At 42.5% G+C, this 15,457-nt stretch overlaps 1 protein-coding gene across 9 annotated transcripts in view; it reads right to left on the reverse strand.

Moving 5' to 3' along the window:
- The window catches only part of ZNF280C (zinc finger protein 280C), a 53,702-nt gene that overhangs the window by 24,641 nt on the left and 13,604 nt on the right, over positions 1-15,457 (reverse strand). For all 9 annotated transcript variants that reach the window (XM_058658390.1, XM_058658392.1, XM_058658387.1 and 6 more), the window contains 3 exons: positions 9,048-9,166; positions 4,756-4,864; positions 2,651-2,739 (listed from right to left, as the gene is read on the reverse strand). In XM_058658390.1, coding sequence (XP_058514373.1) covers positions 2,651-2,739; positions 4,756-4,864; positions 9,048-9,166 — 317 coding nt within the window. The remainder of the gene's footprint in view (positions 1-2,650; positions 2,740-4,755; positions 4,865-9,047; positions 9,167-15,457) is intronic.

Genomic DNA, 15,457 nt, shown 5'->3' on the forward strand with positions numbered 1-15,457 from the left:
ATTTTAGACAAATAGACTAGACTATATAATAACACAAGTTGGGCTAGAAAACATACACACAAAAGCTTTCATAAAAACCCAAAGCAGGGAGCCTGGTGTGGTGGCGTAGCAGCCAGTCTATACTTCCTATCCAGTTCTCTGCTTATGGCCTGGGAGAGCAGTGAAGGATGGCCCAAGGCCTTTAGTCCCTGCACGCACATGGGAGACCAGGAAGAAGCTCCTGCCTCCCAGTTTTATATCAGCCCAGCTCTGGTCATTTCGACCATACTGAAATTCCTGGACCCCCAGATATCCACATAGGAGATCCAAATGAAGCTCCTGGCTTTGGCTTGGGAGAACCCCAGCCATTGCAGCTATCTGGGGATTAAAGTAGTGGATGGAAGCTCATTCTGTCCCTCTCTCTGTAGCTCTTTCAAATAAATAAATAAAACTGCTTAAAAGCAATCATAATGTGAAAAACTAGCTTAAAAAAAAAAAAAAAAGGACAACTGGGGCCAGTGTGGTGGCATAGTCAGGTAATCCTCCACCTGCAACACCAGCATTCCACATAAGTTCCAGTTTGAGTTCTGGCTGCTCCACTTCCAATCCAGCTCCTTGGGAAGGCAGAAGAGAATGCTCCAAGTCTTTAGGATCCTGCACCCACATAGAAGACCAAGAAAGAAGCCCCGGGCTTCAGATCGGCTCAGCTCTGGCCATTGTGGCCATTTAAGAGAGTGAAGCAGTGGATGGAAGACCTCTCTGTCTCTCCTCCTCTGCTCAGTCTGCCTTTTAAATGAAAAACAAATCAACTTTTACAAAAACTGACAGAAACGAGAGCAATTACATCTATCAGGCCAATTAAATCTCTTTATCAGTGAATATAAATGGGTTTAACTCCTAACAGAAAACATAACATCACAAAATACAGAATAACACTACCGAGAATAAGAAATATAGCAAAACCAAAGCGATGTGGAAGAGTGCAAGACACTCGTAAAATAATAATAAGACACATGGAAATAAGAAATCAAGGGTTGTGAGCCTAGGATAAGACAAAACAGAATTCAGACTTAAACTCACTAAACAATCAGACAAAAAGATATTTTATAAAAAATCCATATTTATAATGAAGTTATAAGATATTCATCTTTGCTCCAAAGAGCAACACCACAAAATGGAGTTGGAGGGTATCAATGGAAAGAGTTAATATGGGATTTATATTCACCATTCTCAAATATATTCAGGGACATGAAAGAAGTAATAGACTCAACACAGCTTTGTCCCAGAATATAGAGTGCTCAATTTGGAATTTTGAAAATTATTCCTCTCCAAAATGTTTTGTGAAATGCGGAATTTTAATTAAAAAAACTGCTAATCCTTGAAACAGTGATAAATACCTTTTTTCTAAGTAACTGCTTTGTATTCTCTTCATCACTGTTTTAATCCACAGTGCTTTGCAGATTTTTAAAAATCTCTATTATTGCTATTGGAAAGTCAGATTTACAGAGAGAAGGAGAGACAGAGAGGAAGAACTCCCCCCTCCCTGGCACCGCTACTTCACTCCTGAAGGGGCTGCAATGGCCAGAGCTGAGCAGATCAGAAGCCAGGAGCCAGGAGCTCCTCTGGGTCTCCCATGTGGGTGCAGGGTCCCAAGGCTTTGGGCCATCCTCTAGTGCTTTCCTAGGATGCAAGCAGGGAGTGGAGTGGCCTGGACATGAATTGGTGCCCATGTGGGATCCTGGAGGATACAAGGCAAGGACTTTAGCCACTAGGCTACAGCGCAGGCCCCATATGGCCCAAAGCCATGGGACCCTGCACCCGTGTGGAAAACCCAGAAGAAACTCCAGGCTCTTGGCTTCGGATCAGCTCAGCTCTGGTGTTGCGGTCACTTGGGGAGTGAATCAGTGGATGGAAGATCTTCCTCTCTGTATATTTGACTTTGCAATAAAAATAAATAAATAAATAAATCTAAAAAGTCCTTTCCTCCTTATCATTAATACCTGACATTCAAGGATAGTAAAGCATTTCTACACTGGTATACCAGAATACTGTAGTATCTACCAAAATATTTTAAGTGGAGCATTATCTTATATGTCAATAGTACTTTGAAATTTACCGAAAATCCAGTTCCAAGTTTCTGACACCAAAATAAAGGTAGTTGAAAGTTAAGTATATTCTAGGCTGAAATAAAGTCATAACCTCCATTATTAGTTTACTTTTGAGTTGAAAATTAAAATGCAAAACTAAGATTTTTTTGAATAATGAACATGTATAGGTCACCACAATATAAGAAAATATAAGACAAATATAAGGAATTTTTAGGTTATATCAAATATCAAGCATCTAATAAAAAAGTCTGCTTTACAAGAAGTTTAAAGAATGACATGGTTAAATCAATACAATACTTTGATTAATATATCACTTTCATTAAAATGTCATATACATATACCATAATGTACATTAACCTAATTTTTAAAATGTCATGATTCAGAAGAACTGCAAAAATGCTGCATAATGATAACCATGCTTAATTATTGCTTAAGTTTTATGAAAATATCAACATGAGATTTAGCTTAATATTTAAATAAAGCAGTATTTACTTTTCTACTAATCATTACTCTTTTCAGGGATTTGTGAACACTTTAAAAATTGAACTTAAAAATAATTTTACCTTCATGTGGCATTTCAAAGCAATGCAAAGCTTGAACTCAGTACTGCACCTTGGACAAGCTTTTCGGACAGATGATGAGGCATCTGTACCTAAAATAAATGAAGGCTTCTATGACTTAAATTCATCCTGCATAACCTTGTAAAACTATAAGAAGTTTCAAAATTCATCAAATTGCTAATATTTAAGTATAAGCAATACAATATCTGTTTTACATGAAAGACTTCATACTTTCTGCTATTTCCACACAGTGGAGGGATGTCTCTGAAGAATAGTCCATTAAAGACAACAAAACAGATAGATTTATCTCAGAAACACTTGGACTGGTCTTTGGCTATCTGGGATTAACACCACACCTCTTAGAAATAGAAGGAAGTGCTAATTTGGGTGAATTTTGGTTGGAACCTACAAAAATTTAAATAGTGTGAAAGATATTTACAAATGCTTTAGTACAGAATATAACATATATTATTTGAGAGGTGGAGTTACAGAGAGACATAAAAAGATCTTCTATCCACTGGTCCACTCCCCAATGGCTCCAACGGCTGCAGTGGCTGGAGCTGAGTCAATCTGAAGCCAGAGGCCAGGAGCTTCTTTCTGGTGTCCTATCTGGGTTCTGGGCCCAAGGATTGAGCTGCTTTCCCAGGCCATAAGATGAAGCTGGATTGAAAGTACAACAGGCAGATGTCAACACTATTAGGCTAAAGCTTGGCCTACTATGCCATAATACCAGACCCAATTATTTTTCTTGTTTTGATGTGAGTAAATATTATGCATTAATTTGTCAGTAAACAATTTAGATACTCAAAAAATTATATCTCTCCATGTACTGAAATACATCTAATGAAATACAAAAATGTTAAATGCTTTGATTATAGGAAAATTTTCAAGAAGATAAAAGTCTTCACTTGACATATTAATGCATTTTAGGTTAAGGAAGAACTTTTTTATGCTAGACAAAGAATCAATTGCTAGCTCTTCTTCATTTGGAATTTCCACTGTTTTCCAATGGATACTTGCTGAGCATCTCCCACGTGCAAAACACTAGCATATTTATGTCATTTATTTGAGCAGATACTAAAATATTAAGAAATCAACTATAATCATGCATGTCTCAACACTTTTTTAAAAAATGTGTGACATGTGGGTCTGGCACGATGACTCAGTGGCTAAATACTTTCTTGCATCCTCCAGGATCCCATATGGACACCAGTTTGTGCCAGGGCACCTCACTTCCTATTTGGCTCCCTGCTTGTGGCCTGGGAAAGCAGTAGAGGATGGCCCACAGTCTTGGGACCCTGCACCGTGTGGGAGATCCTGAAGAGGCTCCTGACTCCTGGCTTCTGATTGGCTCAGCTCTGGCCATTGCTGTCACTTGGGGAGTTGGCCAGTGCACAAATCTTTCTCTCTCTCCTCCTCTCCTCTCGATAAAAATAAATAATTCTTTAAAAATGTGTGATAAGAACATGATTTAGACATTATTTACTTGAAAAGCAGTTACATAGAAAGAGAGAGAAGGGAGAAGAAGATGGGCAAGAAGAGGGAGGGGAGAGAAAAACAGAGAGAGAGGGGGAGAGAGAGAGAGACAGAGATTGTGATACCACTCACTCAGTGGTCTCAAGTCCCAGGTTAGGTCAGGCTGCAGCCAGGAGCCTAGAGACCCACCAGCTCTCCCACCTGGATGCATGGGCCCAAGTATCTGTATCACCCCCTGCTGCCTCCTTAGGTGCATTAGCAAAGAGCTGCATCAGAAGTGGAGGCACCACAGCTTCAGCTGCTCCAGCCCCACCAACATTTTTTTCAAGAGTATTTAAGGCATCAGGAAACTTATTTGATTCAAGTTAAGATCTGTCCACTCCATGACTGGTTCCAAATGAGAACAAGTTTAAAGACCATGTGTTAGCCAACTTAACAGAAATTATTCTATTATTAATGTGATTTTATGTAAAACCACTCAAGAAAGGCATTCAGGAATGATTAGCTCTATTTCATCTCACAACATAAGAAAAACTTAACATGAAGGTAAGGAATTCAAAACAGAAATTCGATTCCACATGTATATTCACTAAGTCTCTTTATAATAGCTCTTTAAAAATGCTAAACCAAACCTTGCATAACAGCCTTTGATGCAACTGGTGACTTTGGCAGTATTTTCTGGTTACACTGTAGGCGTGCAAGCTCATCCAAATCAATGTGTTGTAAACCCCCTAGATAATTCTGTAAAAAAAAAATCACAATTATTTTTGTTTTATAAATTTCATTATAAAGGTAAATTTAACTGTATTCAATACTTCAATGATTCAATTACCAGTAAGTCATGACACAAGGTTAATTGCTATGCTTTGCCAAAATTAGCACCTACTAGATGAGGGGTATGTGGGACTCTGCATTATTTTTGTGATTTTTCTAGAAAACTGACATTGTTGACATAAAAAAGTTAAAAAGCAATGGTAAAGCTGCGGAGGATGGCCCAAAGCCTTCGGACCCTGCACCCACGTGGGAGACCTGGCAGAAACTCCTGGCTTCAGATCAGATCAGCTCTGGCCGTAGTGGCCACTTGGGGAGTCAGCAGACTGAAGAGCTTTCCTCTCTGTCTCTCTTCCTCTCTGTATACCTGACTTTCCAATAAAGAGAAAAAGTAAGTTGCTGGATTGCTTTTATAAATTAAATGGAAATGGAAAACAGGGGCAAGCCCATTGTGGTGTAGTGTACCATGCTGCCTTCTGCAAATCATCAGTCCATTTTGGAGTGTTGATTTGATTCCTGGCTTCTTTACTTCTGCTGCAGCTCCCTGCTAATGTGCCTGGGAAAGTAGTGGAGGACAGCCCAACTCCTTGGGCCCCTGCACACATATGAGAGACCCAGCTACAGCTCTAGGTTCCTGGGCTTGGCCTGGAGCAACCCTGAAAGACACCTCTGTCTCTCTAAAGCTCTTTCAAAATAAAGAAAGACTTAAATTTTTTTTAATGGAAAATATCCACTTGTTATTTTTTTAAAAAGCTCTTTAATTTGAAGTTCATTCAAGTAAAGTTAAAATTTTAAAACATTTCTGAGATGACAACTCTGGTCAAGTAACATCACTTCAGAGAGCACACACATCATTCAACAAATAACTTGTAAAATAATTTTCTAAGTCAGAATTTCTTATGTCTCTTCAAAATAGTTCAAAAAGATACTAAATATAATGATAAGGTAAAAGAGTAGGTAAGTTGGATTCAGAGAACCTGTCGTTCATTTAACTGCATTAACTTTGGGCAAATCGCTTCTGAGTTTCAGGTTGTTTACATTTCAAATTGAAATAATAGCAATAAATAATTGTGTGTTTAGAATGTACTTACCTCTTTAAGGGTACATGCATTATATCAAATAATTGACACAATAGTACCAGTAAAATATCTTATATTACTTGTGCCCTTAAGCTACATCACATTGGCTTCAGAAAAGGTAATAATAATCTCCTTCCTTGCCTGCAAAAGTTTTGAGCTAAAGAGAATTTTTTTAACTAAGATTTTTAAAAAAATTTAAAGGCAGATTTTGAGAGAGAAGAGAGACAGAAAGATCTTCGGAGCCTGGCACGGTAGCCTAGTGGCTAAAGTCCTTGCCTTGAATGCGCTGGGATTCCATGTAGACACCAGCTTGTATCCCAGTTGCTCCATTTCCCATCCAGCTCCCTGCTTGTGGCCTGGGAAAGCGGTCGAGGACGGCCCAAAGCCTTGGGACCCTGCACCCACGTGGGAGACCTGGAAGAAGCTCCTGGCTTCAAATCAGCTCAGCTGTGGACACTGCAGCCACTTGGCAATTGAACTAGCAGATGGAAGCTCTTTCTCTTTGTCTCTCCTTCTCTCTGTAAATCTGATTTTCCAATAAAAATAAATAAATTTTTTAAAAAGAAAAAAAGAAAAAGAAAGATCTTTCATTTGTTGGTTCACTCCCCAAATGGCCACAATAGTGACGGGTGAGCCGCTCAGAAGCCAGGAGCCTCTTCCACATCTCCCATGTGGGTACTGGGGCTCAGGTACTTAGGGCATCCTCTGCTGCTTTCCCAAGTCATCAGCGGAGAGCTGGACTGGAGGTGGAGCAGCTGGGACATGAAAACCAGTGCCCATATGGGATGCCAGCTCCAATGGGAGAAGAATTAGCCTGTCACATCACCATACTGGCCCCAAGAGAATAGTTTTTTTGCTTTAAGATTTATTTATTTTTATCGGAAAGACAGATATACAGAGAGGGAGATACAGAAAGATCTTTCGTCCACTGATTCGTTCCCCAAGTGGCTGCAATGGCGGAGCTGAGTCAATCCGAAGCCAGGAGCCAGGAGCTTCTTCAGGGTCTCCCATATGGGTGCTGGGTCCCAAGGCTTTGGGCCTTCCTTGACTGCTTTCTCAGGCCACAAGCAGTAGAGCAGTCAGGATTAGAATCGGGGCCCATATGGGATCCTGGCACATGCAAGACAAGGACTTCAGCCATTAGGCTATCGTGCCAGACCCTCCAGAATAGTTTTTTTTAAAAAAAAGATTTATTTATTTTTATTACAAAGTCAGATATAGAGAGGAGGAGAGACAGAGAGGAAGATCTTCTGTCCGATGATTCACTCCCCAAGTGAGCGCAATGGCCGGTGCTCTGCCGATATGAAGCCGGGAACCAGGAACCTCTTCCGGGTCTCCCACACGGGTGCAGGGTCCCAAGGCTTTGGGCCGTCCTTGACTGCTTTCCCAGGCCACAAGCAGGGAGCTGGATGGGAAGCAGGGCTACCGGGATTAGAACCGGCAGCCATATGGGATCCAGGCGCATTCAAGGCGAGGACTTTAGCTGCTAGGCCACTGCACTGGGCCCTCTCCAGATTTAAAAATTAGAGAAAATCCCTTACTTGGGTTTCTCATTTTATCCAAGAATATATCTGCCATTCTCCACCCTTGATGAATCTTACAATAAATAACTTGCAGAGTTTTTAAGTATCATCACAATGAAAAGAGCAAATATCTGTTATAACAATAGCTTTAACCTCACAAGAATTTCAGGGAACACCATGCCACTGTGGACTAACTAATCACTGCTCTTAGGCAATGCTCCCATTTTCTAGAATATATTTAAATTTATGGATGGATATGTATACGAACATATTTTTAAAACTCCAGGTTAAACTGGATTGAAATCCCAGATCCATAATTTACAGTGTGGATAAAAGTGAATTATTTATCCTCTCTGAACTTCAGTATTCTCTCTTTTTTAATATATATATATATAAAATTAATTATATATATAAAATATATAAAATTAATTAATATATAAAAATTATATATATAAAATTAATATATATAAAATTTATATATTAATTAATTAATATATAAAATTAATTACATGATTGTATTATGTGACACAGTTTCATAGGCTCTGGGATTCCCCCAACCCCTCCCCGTACTGAACTTCAGTATTCTCAACTGTAAAATGGGAATAGTTGCAGTGCCCACCTCAATGGGATTTTTTTTACTTCTGCCAAGCTTTTAAACTGTGAAGCAATGTTTTCAAAATAAGCAGTGAGTGCCTGTGGGTGCGGTGGACTGATCCAGCCTGTCTCCAGCCCTGGCTCTCATGTGCACTGGCACGTACAGTGGCACAGCTCAGTAGACCTCTTGATTCCCCATTGTTGATGCCCCACTCTTAAGAACACCAGCGGGTGTGCCAGTGGTTGAGCCCCAGATTCAGCTATTTCACTCACTGTTAGGTACCTTGGCTTGTTCAGGGTGACCCCCCACCCACCCTATATTTGCATGTGCCAGTGGGCGATGGAACCTGTCCTGGGCCGCCCTATCCCAACCTCACATACACCAGAGGGTACAACAGCCTGGCCCGTTAGCACGACCTCCTGGCTGGTCCCTAGGCCTAGCTCTCCTATGTATTGGCAGGTGTAGCAATCCAGCCTTGGGAGACCTTTTGGGCCCTCCTATCTGTTCTATCACCTGTCCAGCTCTGTTGCTTACATGTGGGTACAGTAGCCTGTTCCATGGAAGTCCTTAGTAATCACTTTACATACCCTAAATAATCCTCAGTTTCCCCTCTCTGGCCTGTCCCTATTTTGGTGACCAGTCATGCAGGCTTTCCACCTCTGTTGATCTCCACAACCCCGTGTGGCCCTAATCAACAGTGTGTGCAGCCATGGTGGGCTGATTTTTGCTCATGTTTAGAGAACACAATTTTCAGTAACTTATATCTGATTTACCTGTAGCAGTACCTATAGCTACCGCTTTGGGTATTGCTGGCTGAGTTGTACTATAAAGATACTGACATTTTCTGATGGAGATTATGCTTCTGTTGGAATGATAACTATCATAGTTCACAATTTTAACTTGGCATTATATCCAATGTGTCCTTGATCTAATTGTAGAATTCCATGAACACTTACTTTAGTCGTCATGCTATCTGTAGATCTTGCATCAGGAGTAAGGTAGAGTACAGTGGACATAGAACATATTGTTGGGTCTCCTTCTGGTGGACTTGAAGAAATGTTTAGATCAGAACTACCTGTATTTTAAAATTATACAATAGATTGGATATATTATTGTATAAAAAATTATCATAGTATTACACTTTAAATTAAACCAGTATATCAATACTATAATACCTTGAGTGACTTTTTAAAAAAAGATTTTATTTTCATTTAAAGGCACAGTTACAGAAGAGGAGAGAGAGAGAGAAATAGAGAAATCTTCCAGTCACTTGTTCTCTCCCCAAATGGCTGCAATGGTAGGAGCTGAGCCAATCCTAGGCCAGGATCCAGGAGCTTCTTCCAAGTCTTCCAGATGGGGAGTGTGCCTCTTTCTTTATTCCCTTTGAGTATGAGCTGGAGAACATTACCCATGTTCAAGACATCTATAAGAGAGCCCAGCACGATGGCTCAACGGCTAAATACTTGCCTTGCATATGCCAGTATCCCATATTGGCACTGGTTCGTGTCTCAGCTGCTCCACTTCCCATCTGGCTCCCTGCTTGTGCACTGAGAAAGCAGTGGGTGGTGGCTCAAAGCCTTGGAACCCTGCACCCATGCCAGAGACCCAGAAGAAGCTCCTGGCTCCTGGCTTTGGATCAGCTCAGCAGCCACTCGGGAAATGAATCAGTGGATGGAAAATTTTTCTCTGTAGATCTTCCTTTCCAATAAAAAAATCTTTTTAATATTTATTTATTTATTATTCCATGCTGCAATTCCACAGGCTCTGGGATTTCCCCTTTCCTCTCCCCAAATCCCTACCTCCTACCAAATTCTCCCGTATCACTACAATATTATAGTCCTTTATAATCAGTCGTAAGTCCATCATTCTATTTAAGTGTATCCTGACATTGTAGACATGGACTATGGCAAGTCCAGCATCCTATTGTCAAGATACATTCAACAGTTTCATTGAGAGTCCATCTTTGATTTGTAAGTATAGATGCATGCTGCATTGTATCTTTACATTTATATGTGATAGTCTCTACTAGTTACTAAATAAACCTTTAAAAATATATCTATAAGAAGTATATATTTTTAAAATTGTTATTCTAATAGCAGAAGACAATTTGAGCCTGATAGTGACAGATACTTTAGATCAGTTTGATTGCTCACACTTGCACTCACGTGAACTCTAACCTCCAGGTTATTGAGAGACCAAAATAAAATGTGGAAGAACACAGGTTGTCTCAAAATTGCTTATCAAGAAAAAATTCAAACTATACAAAATGAAAAATCAGAACCTCCATCTTTTTTTTTTCTTACTAGAAAAGAACCAGATAATGAAAACAATTACACCGAGTCACACAAAATTAGGGCTTTTTTCTGATTATGGAGATATAATACACTACATGAGTAAGCACTATAGAAGTCTTCTAGGAGAAAAACCTGCCCAAAGAATTCAATAATGCTTTCATTCAGGGGTTCAAGATAAATATTTACATACTCAAGCCATTAAAAAGCCATTCCTGCCATTTAGTGTTTGTAGTCTACCAAACACACCTTTTATTCCCCTGTCAACCACTGTAGAGTTACAATATGTAAACTTTTAGCTCATACTTCATATGCTAAAATCATTTTATGGCTCACGCATAAAACATTCAAAAAACAATTAAAATTTAAAATCTGAGTTAACAACTAAGAAAAGGAATTCCAACAGTTGGCTTTATTCCACAGTGATATAAGCTACCACTTGTGACACAATATCCCCTACTGGAGTGCAGATTTGAGTCCTAGCTGCACCACTTCAAATCCAGTTTCTGTTAAATATGCCTGCAAGAGAAGCAAATGAAGGCTCAAGTTCTTGGACCCCTGCTACCTCTGTGGGAGTCCCAGACCATGTTCCAGGTTCCTGTCATTGCAGGACATCAAATGCTGCCATCTCATATAGGTGCTAGTTCGACTTCTAGCTGCTCGCTCTCTCTTTTCTGATATTTACTTATTTTCCTTGGAAAGGTAGATTTACAGAGAGAGAGAAGGAGAGACAGTGACAAAGATCTTCCATTTGCTGGTTCCCTCCCTAAGTAGCTGTTAACAACTGGAGCTGAGCCAACCTGAAGCCAGAAGCAAAAGCTTCTTCTCCCATGTGGGTGCAGGGTCCCAAGGCTTTGGGCCATCCTCTACTGCTTTCCCAGGCCACAAGCAGAGAGCTGGATGGGAAGTGGAGCTGCCAGGACATGAACAGGCAACTACATGAGATGTTGGTGCTTGGAACGGGACGATTAACCAGCTGAACCACTGTGATGCGCCCTACTCACATTCTTCAAGTACAGTGACTGAAGATCAGATCTTTTCTCCTTCATGAATATAAACAGTAGTTGCTAGAAAGTGGGTATAGTTAGTACCTAAAGCATATGTTGGTATACAGATAATGTATAATCATGCAGCACCTATAGATCTTTAAAAACTTTTATTTAAAAATTGATTACACAAATGAGGGGGTTGCAGACAATTGTGTATCTCCAATTAGGGTAGAGAGGATCGGGATGCGGATAAAAGGTACGTGAGACAAATGTGGCAGTCTTTTCTTCTGGGCCTTGTGAAGGACAGTGGGAGTACATTGTCTCTTGTTGTCAAACTACATCTGTGCTCAGAGATGGAGATGGTCATCTGATGTCCCCTGATGTGGAAAACAATGTTCTGAGGGTGTTCATTGATCTAAGGAATTGTCAGATTTGTTATATCGGAGGTGAGATATTCTAAGGTCAGCTAATCATTTCTACCTCAGTGTGTCCGCAGACTGCATTTGCTGCAAAGCTTGGCCAGGAGTATTGTTCAATCTGTTCTTCTTCCCATCTTGTGATGAGGTACTTGAAGTCTTCTTTTGATTTAGATGAACTGGCCTTCTTGGTTTTTATGTACAACTGGGTATGCTCTCTATTCCTGCATGGAAGTCAGCAACCAAGGTGGCCCAGTCCTGGAACATGTGCCCCAGGTTTAGATCACATATCTTTGTGATTTTCCCTGCAGTTGGGGTTCATGCACAGAAATTCAATTGGAGATCCTCAGATTTGGCTATCATGTTTGCCTGTTGTTGCAGAGTCAGTTTCAGCCCATCCCCTGTACCAGCCAATGCACTTACCAGTGGGGGCATCTGCCTGGTCCATCCCATCCTGAGCCCCAGCTCACATGTGAATTGGCAGATGGTTCAGCCTTGCCCACATCCGCCTAGGCCCAGGCCGCCTCACATATACCAGCAGGTACTGTTGCCTAGTCAGGGCAGCCCCAAAGAACCCCTTCCTGGCTCACCCAAGCTCCAGCTTTCATGCACGCTGCAGCTTCTTAGCCCAACCTGACTGGGCCCCTCTTCAGTTCTTGTGTGCACCAGCAGGTGCTCCTTCCTCATCTTAGAGACCCCATCTAACAACCCTTACCATGCCCACCCCAGGCCCAGTTCTTGCATGTGCTGGTAGGTGGCCTATCCACAGTCCTGGTTTTTGCTAGTGGGTGCTGTGGCCCAGCCCGGCTAGCTTCCAGACTGATATTTATGTGTACTAGTGGGTGTTGTGATTGGCTCAGGTTGGCCCACCTCTATCCCTGGCTCTTGTATGTATCAGCAGGTGTTGCTGCCTAAGCCAGGCCTGGCCTGACCCCACTCCCAGGTTTTTTTGGTGGGTAGAGTAGCTTAGCCCTGCCTGGCCTGCCCCAAGACCTGTCTTGCAGGTGCCAGAAGGTGCTACAATCTGACCCAACCCAGTCCTCACTGGCTCTTACGTGTGCCAGTAGGTGTTATGGCCCAATCCACATACGCCCTTGGGATTTCCCTTTCTGATTCACCCCATCTCAATTCCTCTAATTATCCATGAGTACAGTGGCCTGGTCTATGGAAACCCTTAAAAGTATTCTGTACATGTGAAACAAGCCCAAGCTCTCAGTAGCTCCTAATCTGATTTGTCTGTCCCGAGACCCCCTTCTGTAGGCAATGTGCTTTCTCTGCTTCCCACAATGTGTGTGGAGACTGTCTGCAGCTAGGCTCGGGCCCGGATTTGCCTACGCATCTTGCAGTTATCAAGTGAGATGACACTAAACATTTCTAATCTCAGAAGGTCCATAATACAATCTTTTCCCTAAGGTAAATTATTTTGCTTTTCTTAATCATATATCTTAATTTTTCACCTCCCTTAAAAATATTTATTTTAAAATGTTTGCTACATAGGTAGGAGGATTGCAGACCTACGCAGATCTCTGGTGGGCTCGGGATGAGGGAGAAAAAGGGTGAGGAAAAAGACCCTGCCTTCCCTCCTGACTGCAGGGCAGGGTGGGGAGATATTGTGCTGCTCCTTGCTACCAAATCACATCAGTGCCAGGGGACAGAGATGGTCTCCTGGTTTTGTTCCAGGGATCCTGATAAGAAGAAAAATATCTTGAGGGTGTCACTTTATTAGTCTCGATTGTTCTGAGAAGGTGTTAGCTTCACTGCACCAGGTGTGAGATATCATTTCTCTATGTTTCAGTATGTCCACAGCATTTAGATATTTGGTGGAGAATTTAGCCTGTAGCATTATTTAACCTGCTCTTCACTCCATTTTTTTAGTGAAGAATTCAAGGTCCTCTGTTGAATCAGAGAGGCTGGCTGTCCTGTCTTTTGTGTACATCCCTGTATGTTGTCTCTCAGTAATGGGGGCAGTCCCACAACATGTTCCCTGAGGTTGGGGATCCAGGAGAGGACTCACTGGGCTGACTCCTAGGAGTCCCTGCTGAGCTGGTTCCCAGAACCAGTTCTTACATGCAACAGTGGGTGCTGCAGCCCAACCCAGCAGAGCTCACCCCTTAACCCGGCCTCATGTGCACCAGCGGGTACTGAGCCCTGGTCAGAGTAATTCCCCCAGGACTCCAACTTGGCCTGCACCCAGATCCGGCCCCTGCATGTGCCCACATGTGCTTCAGTCAAGCCTGGACCATCCAGATCCCAGCCCCAGTTCCAGCGTGAACTGGTGGGTGCTGTGGCTGGCCCAACATGCCCCCCAGACCTGGCTCTCATGCACACCAGCAGATGCTGGTGCCTAGCATAGACCTCTAAGACTCTCTTCTAAGCCTGCCCTGACTTGGCTCCTATGTTTGCCAATGGGTGCTGCAGCCTAGCCTGGCCAAACTCCACCCCCAGACTCAGATCTCATGTATACTGGCAGGTATACTGCCCCTACCCTCAGCTCTTGTGCACACCAGCAGGCGTGCAGCCTGACCCAACCTGCCCCAGAACTTGCTCTTATTTGTAATCGCAGGTACTATGGCCTAGCCAAAGAGGCCCTTGAGGTCCCTTTTAGCTCCATCCCCTCATGTTTGCTGGTGGGTACTGCAGCCTCGTTCAGTCCAGCCCATTTGAAACTTAGGCCCCCCATGTGTGTCAATGGGTGCTACGGCCTAACCCGGCCTGGTCTGTTCCAAATGCCAGCTCCTTCATTTGCCAGTGGATGCTGTAGTCTAGCCCAGTTCAGCCTGTCCCCATTCCTGATTCTCATATGCTCCAGCAGGTGCTAAGGTCTAGCAAGTATATCCCTAAAAATCCCATATCAGGCCTGTTCCCACAGCCCCATTTCTTGCATGTGCTGTGGGTGTTTTAGCCCAGCTTGGCATTAGATCACCCCAGTCCCAAAACTTGCTGGTTGGTGCCGTAGCCTGGTTGGGGCAACACCTAAGAACTCCTACCAGACCTGCTCTCAAACTGGCCCTCACAAGCACCAGTGGGTATTATGACCTAGCCTAGCCCGGTCCACCCCCAGCTCTAGCTCATGTGTGTATGCAGGTGCTTTGGTTTGACACAGGAAGGCCCTCAAATTCCCCCATCTAGTCCACCCTGTCTCAACTCCCTAGGTGTTGGTGGTATGCTCCATGAAAGCCCCCAGAAAGCATTTTATATATGTCAAACAAGCCCTCACTGGTTCCCATTCCAACCCATCCCCAGTTCCCCAGCTCCTAGCAATGCATGCCCTCCTCCCAAATGCTTGTGACAGCAGCAATGGCAGTGGGATGGCCCCAGCTGCCATGCACTCATGGTGGCACAGTGAACTCTCGCCTTTTCCCTGAGATATTTTTAAAAAATAGAAAAAAAATAGAATAGGCAACTATACTGATACATTGGTATAGTTAACACAGAGTTGGCATTAACCAGGCCCAGAATGTCTTTGGCTGCAGTAACACTTGCCTAGGTACAAGGCGAGCTTCGTCCTCTGCTCACCAACCATATCCCTACCTTGAATTCCACAAATTCTTACTGACCTTTATCCACTAACCCAACTTCACTCCTAGCAGAAGAACAAGTACATCAAGCACATTTGGCAGCCCATAGGTTTTCCTCTTAGGAACAACCAACAACTATGTCATGAAACTTC

This window comes from Ochotona princeps, chromosome X (assembly GCF_030435755.1).
Source record: "Ochotona princeps isolate mOchPri1 chromosome X, mOchPri1.hap1, whole genome shotgun sequence".
NCBI classification, from domain to species: domain Eukaryota; kingdom Metazoa; phylum Chordata; class Mammalia; order Lagomorpha; family Ochotonidae; genus Ochotona; species Ochotona princeps.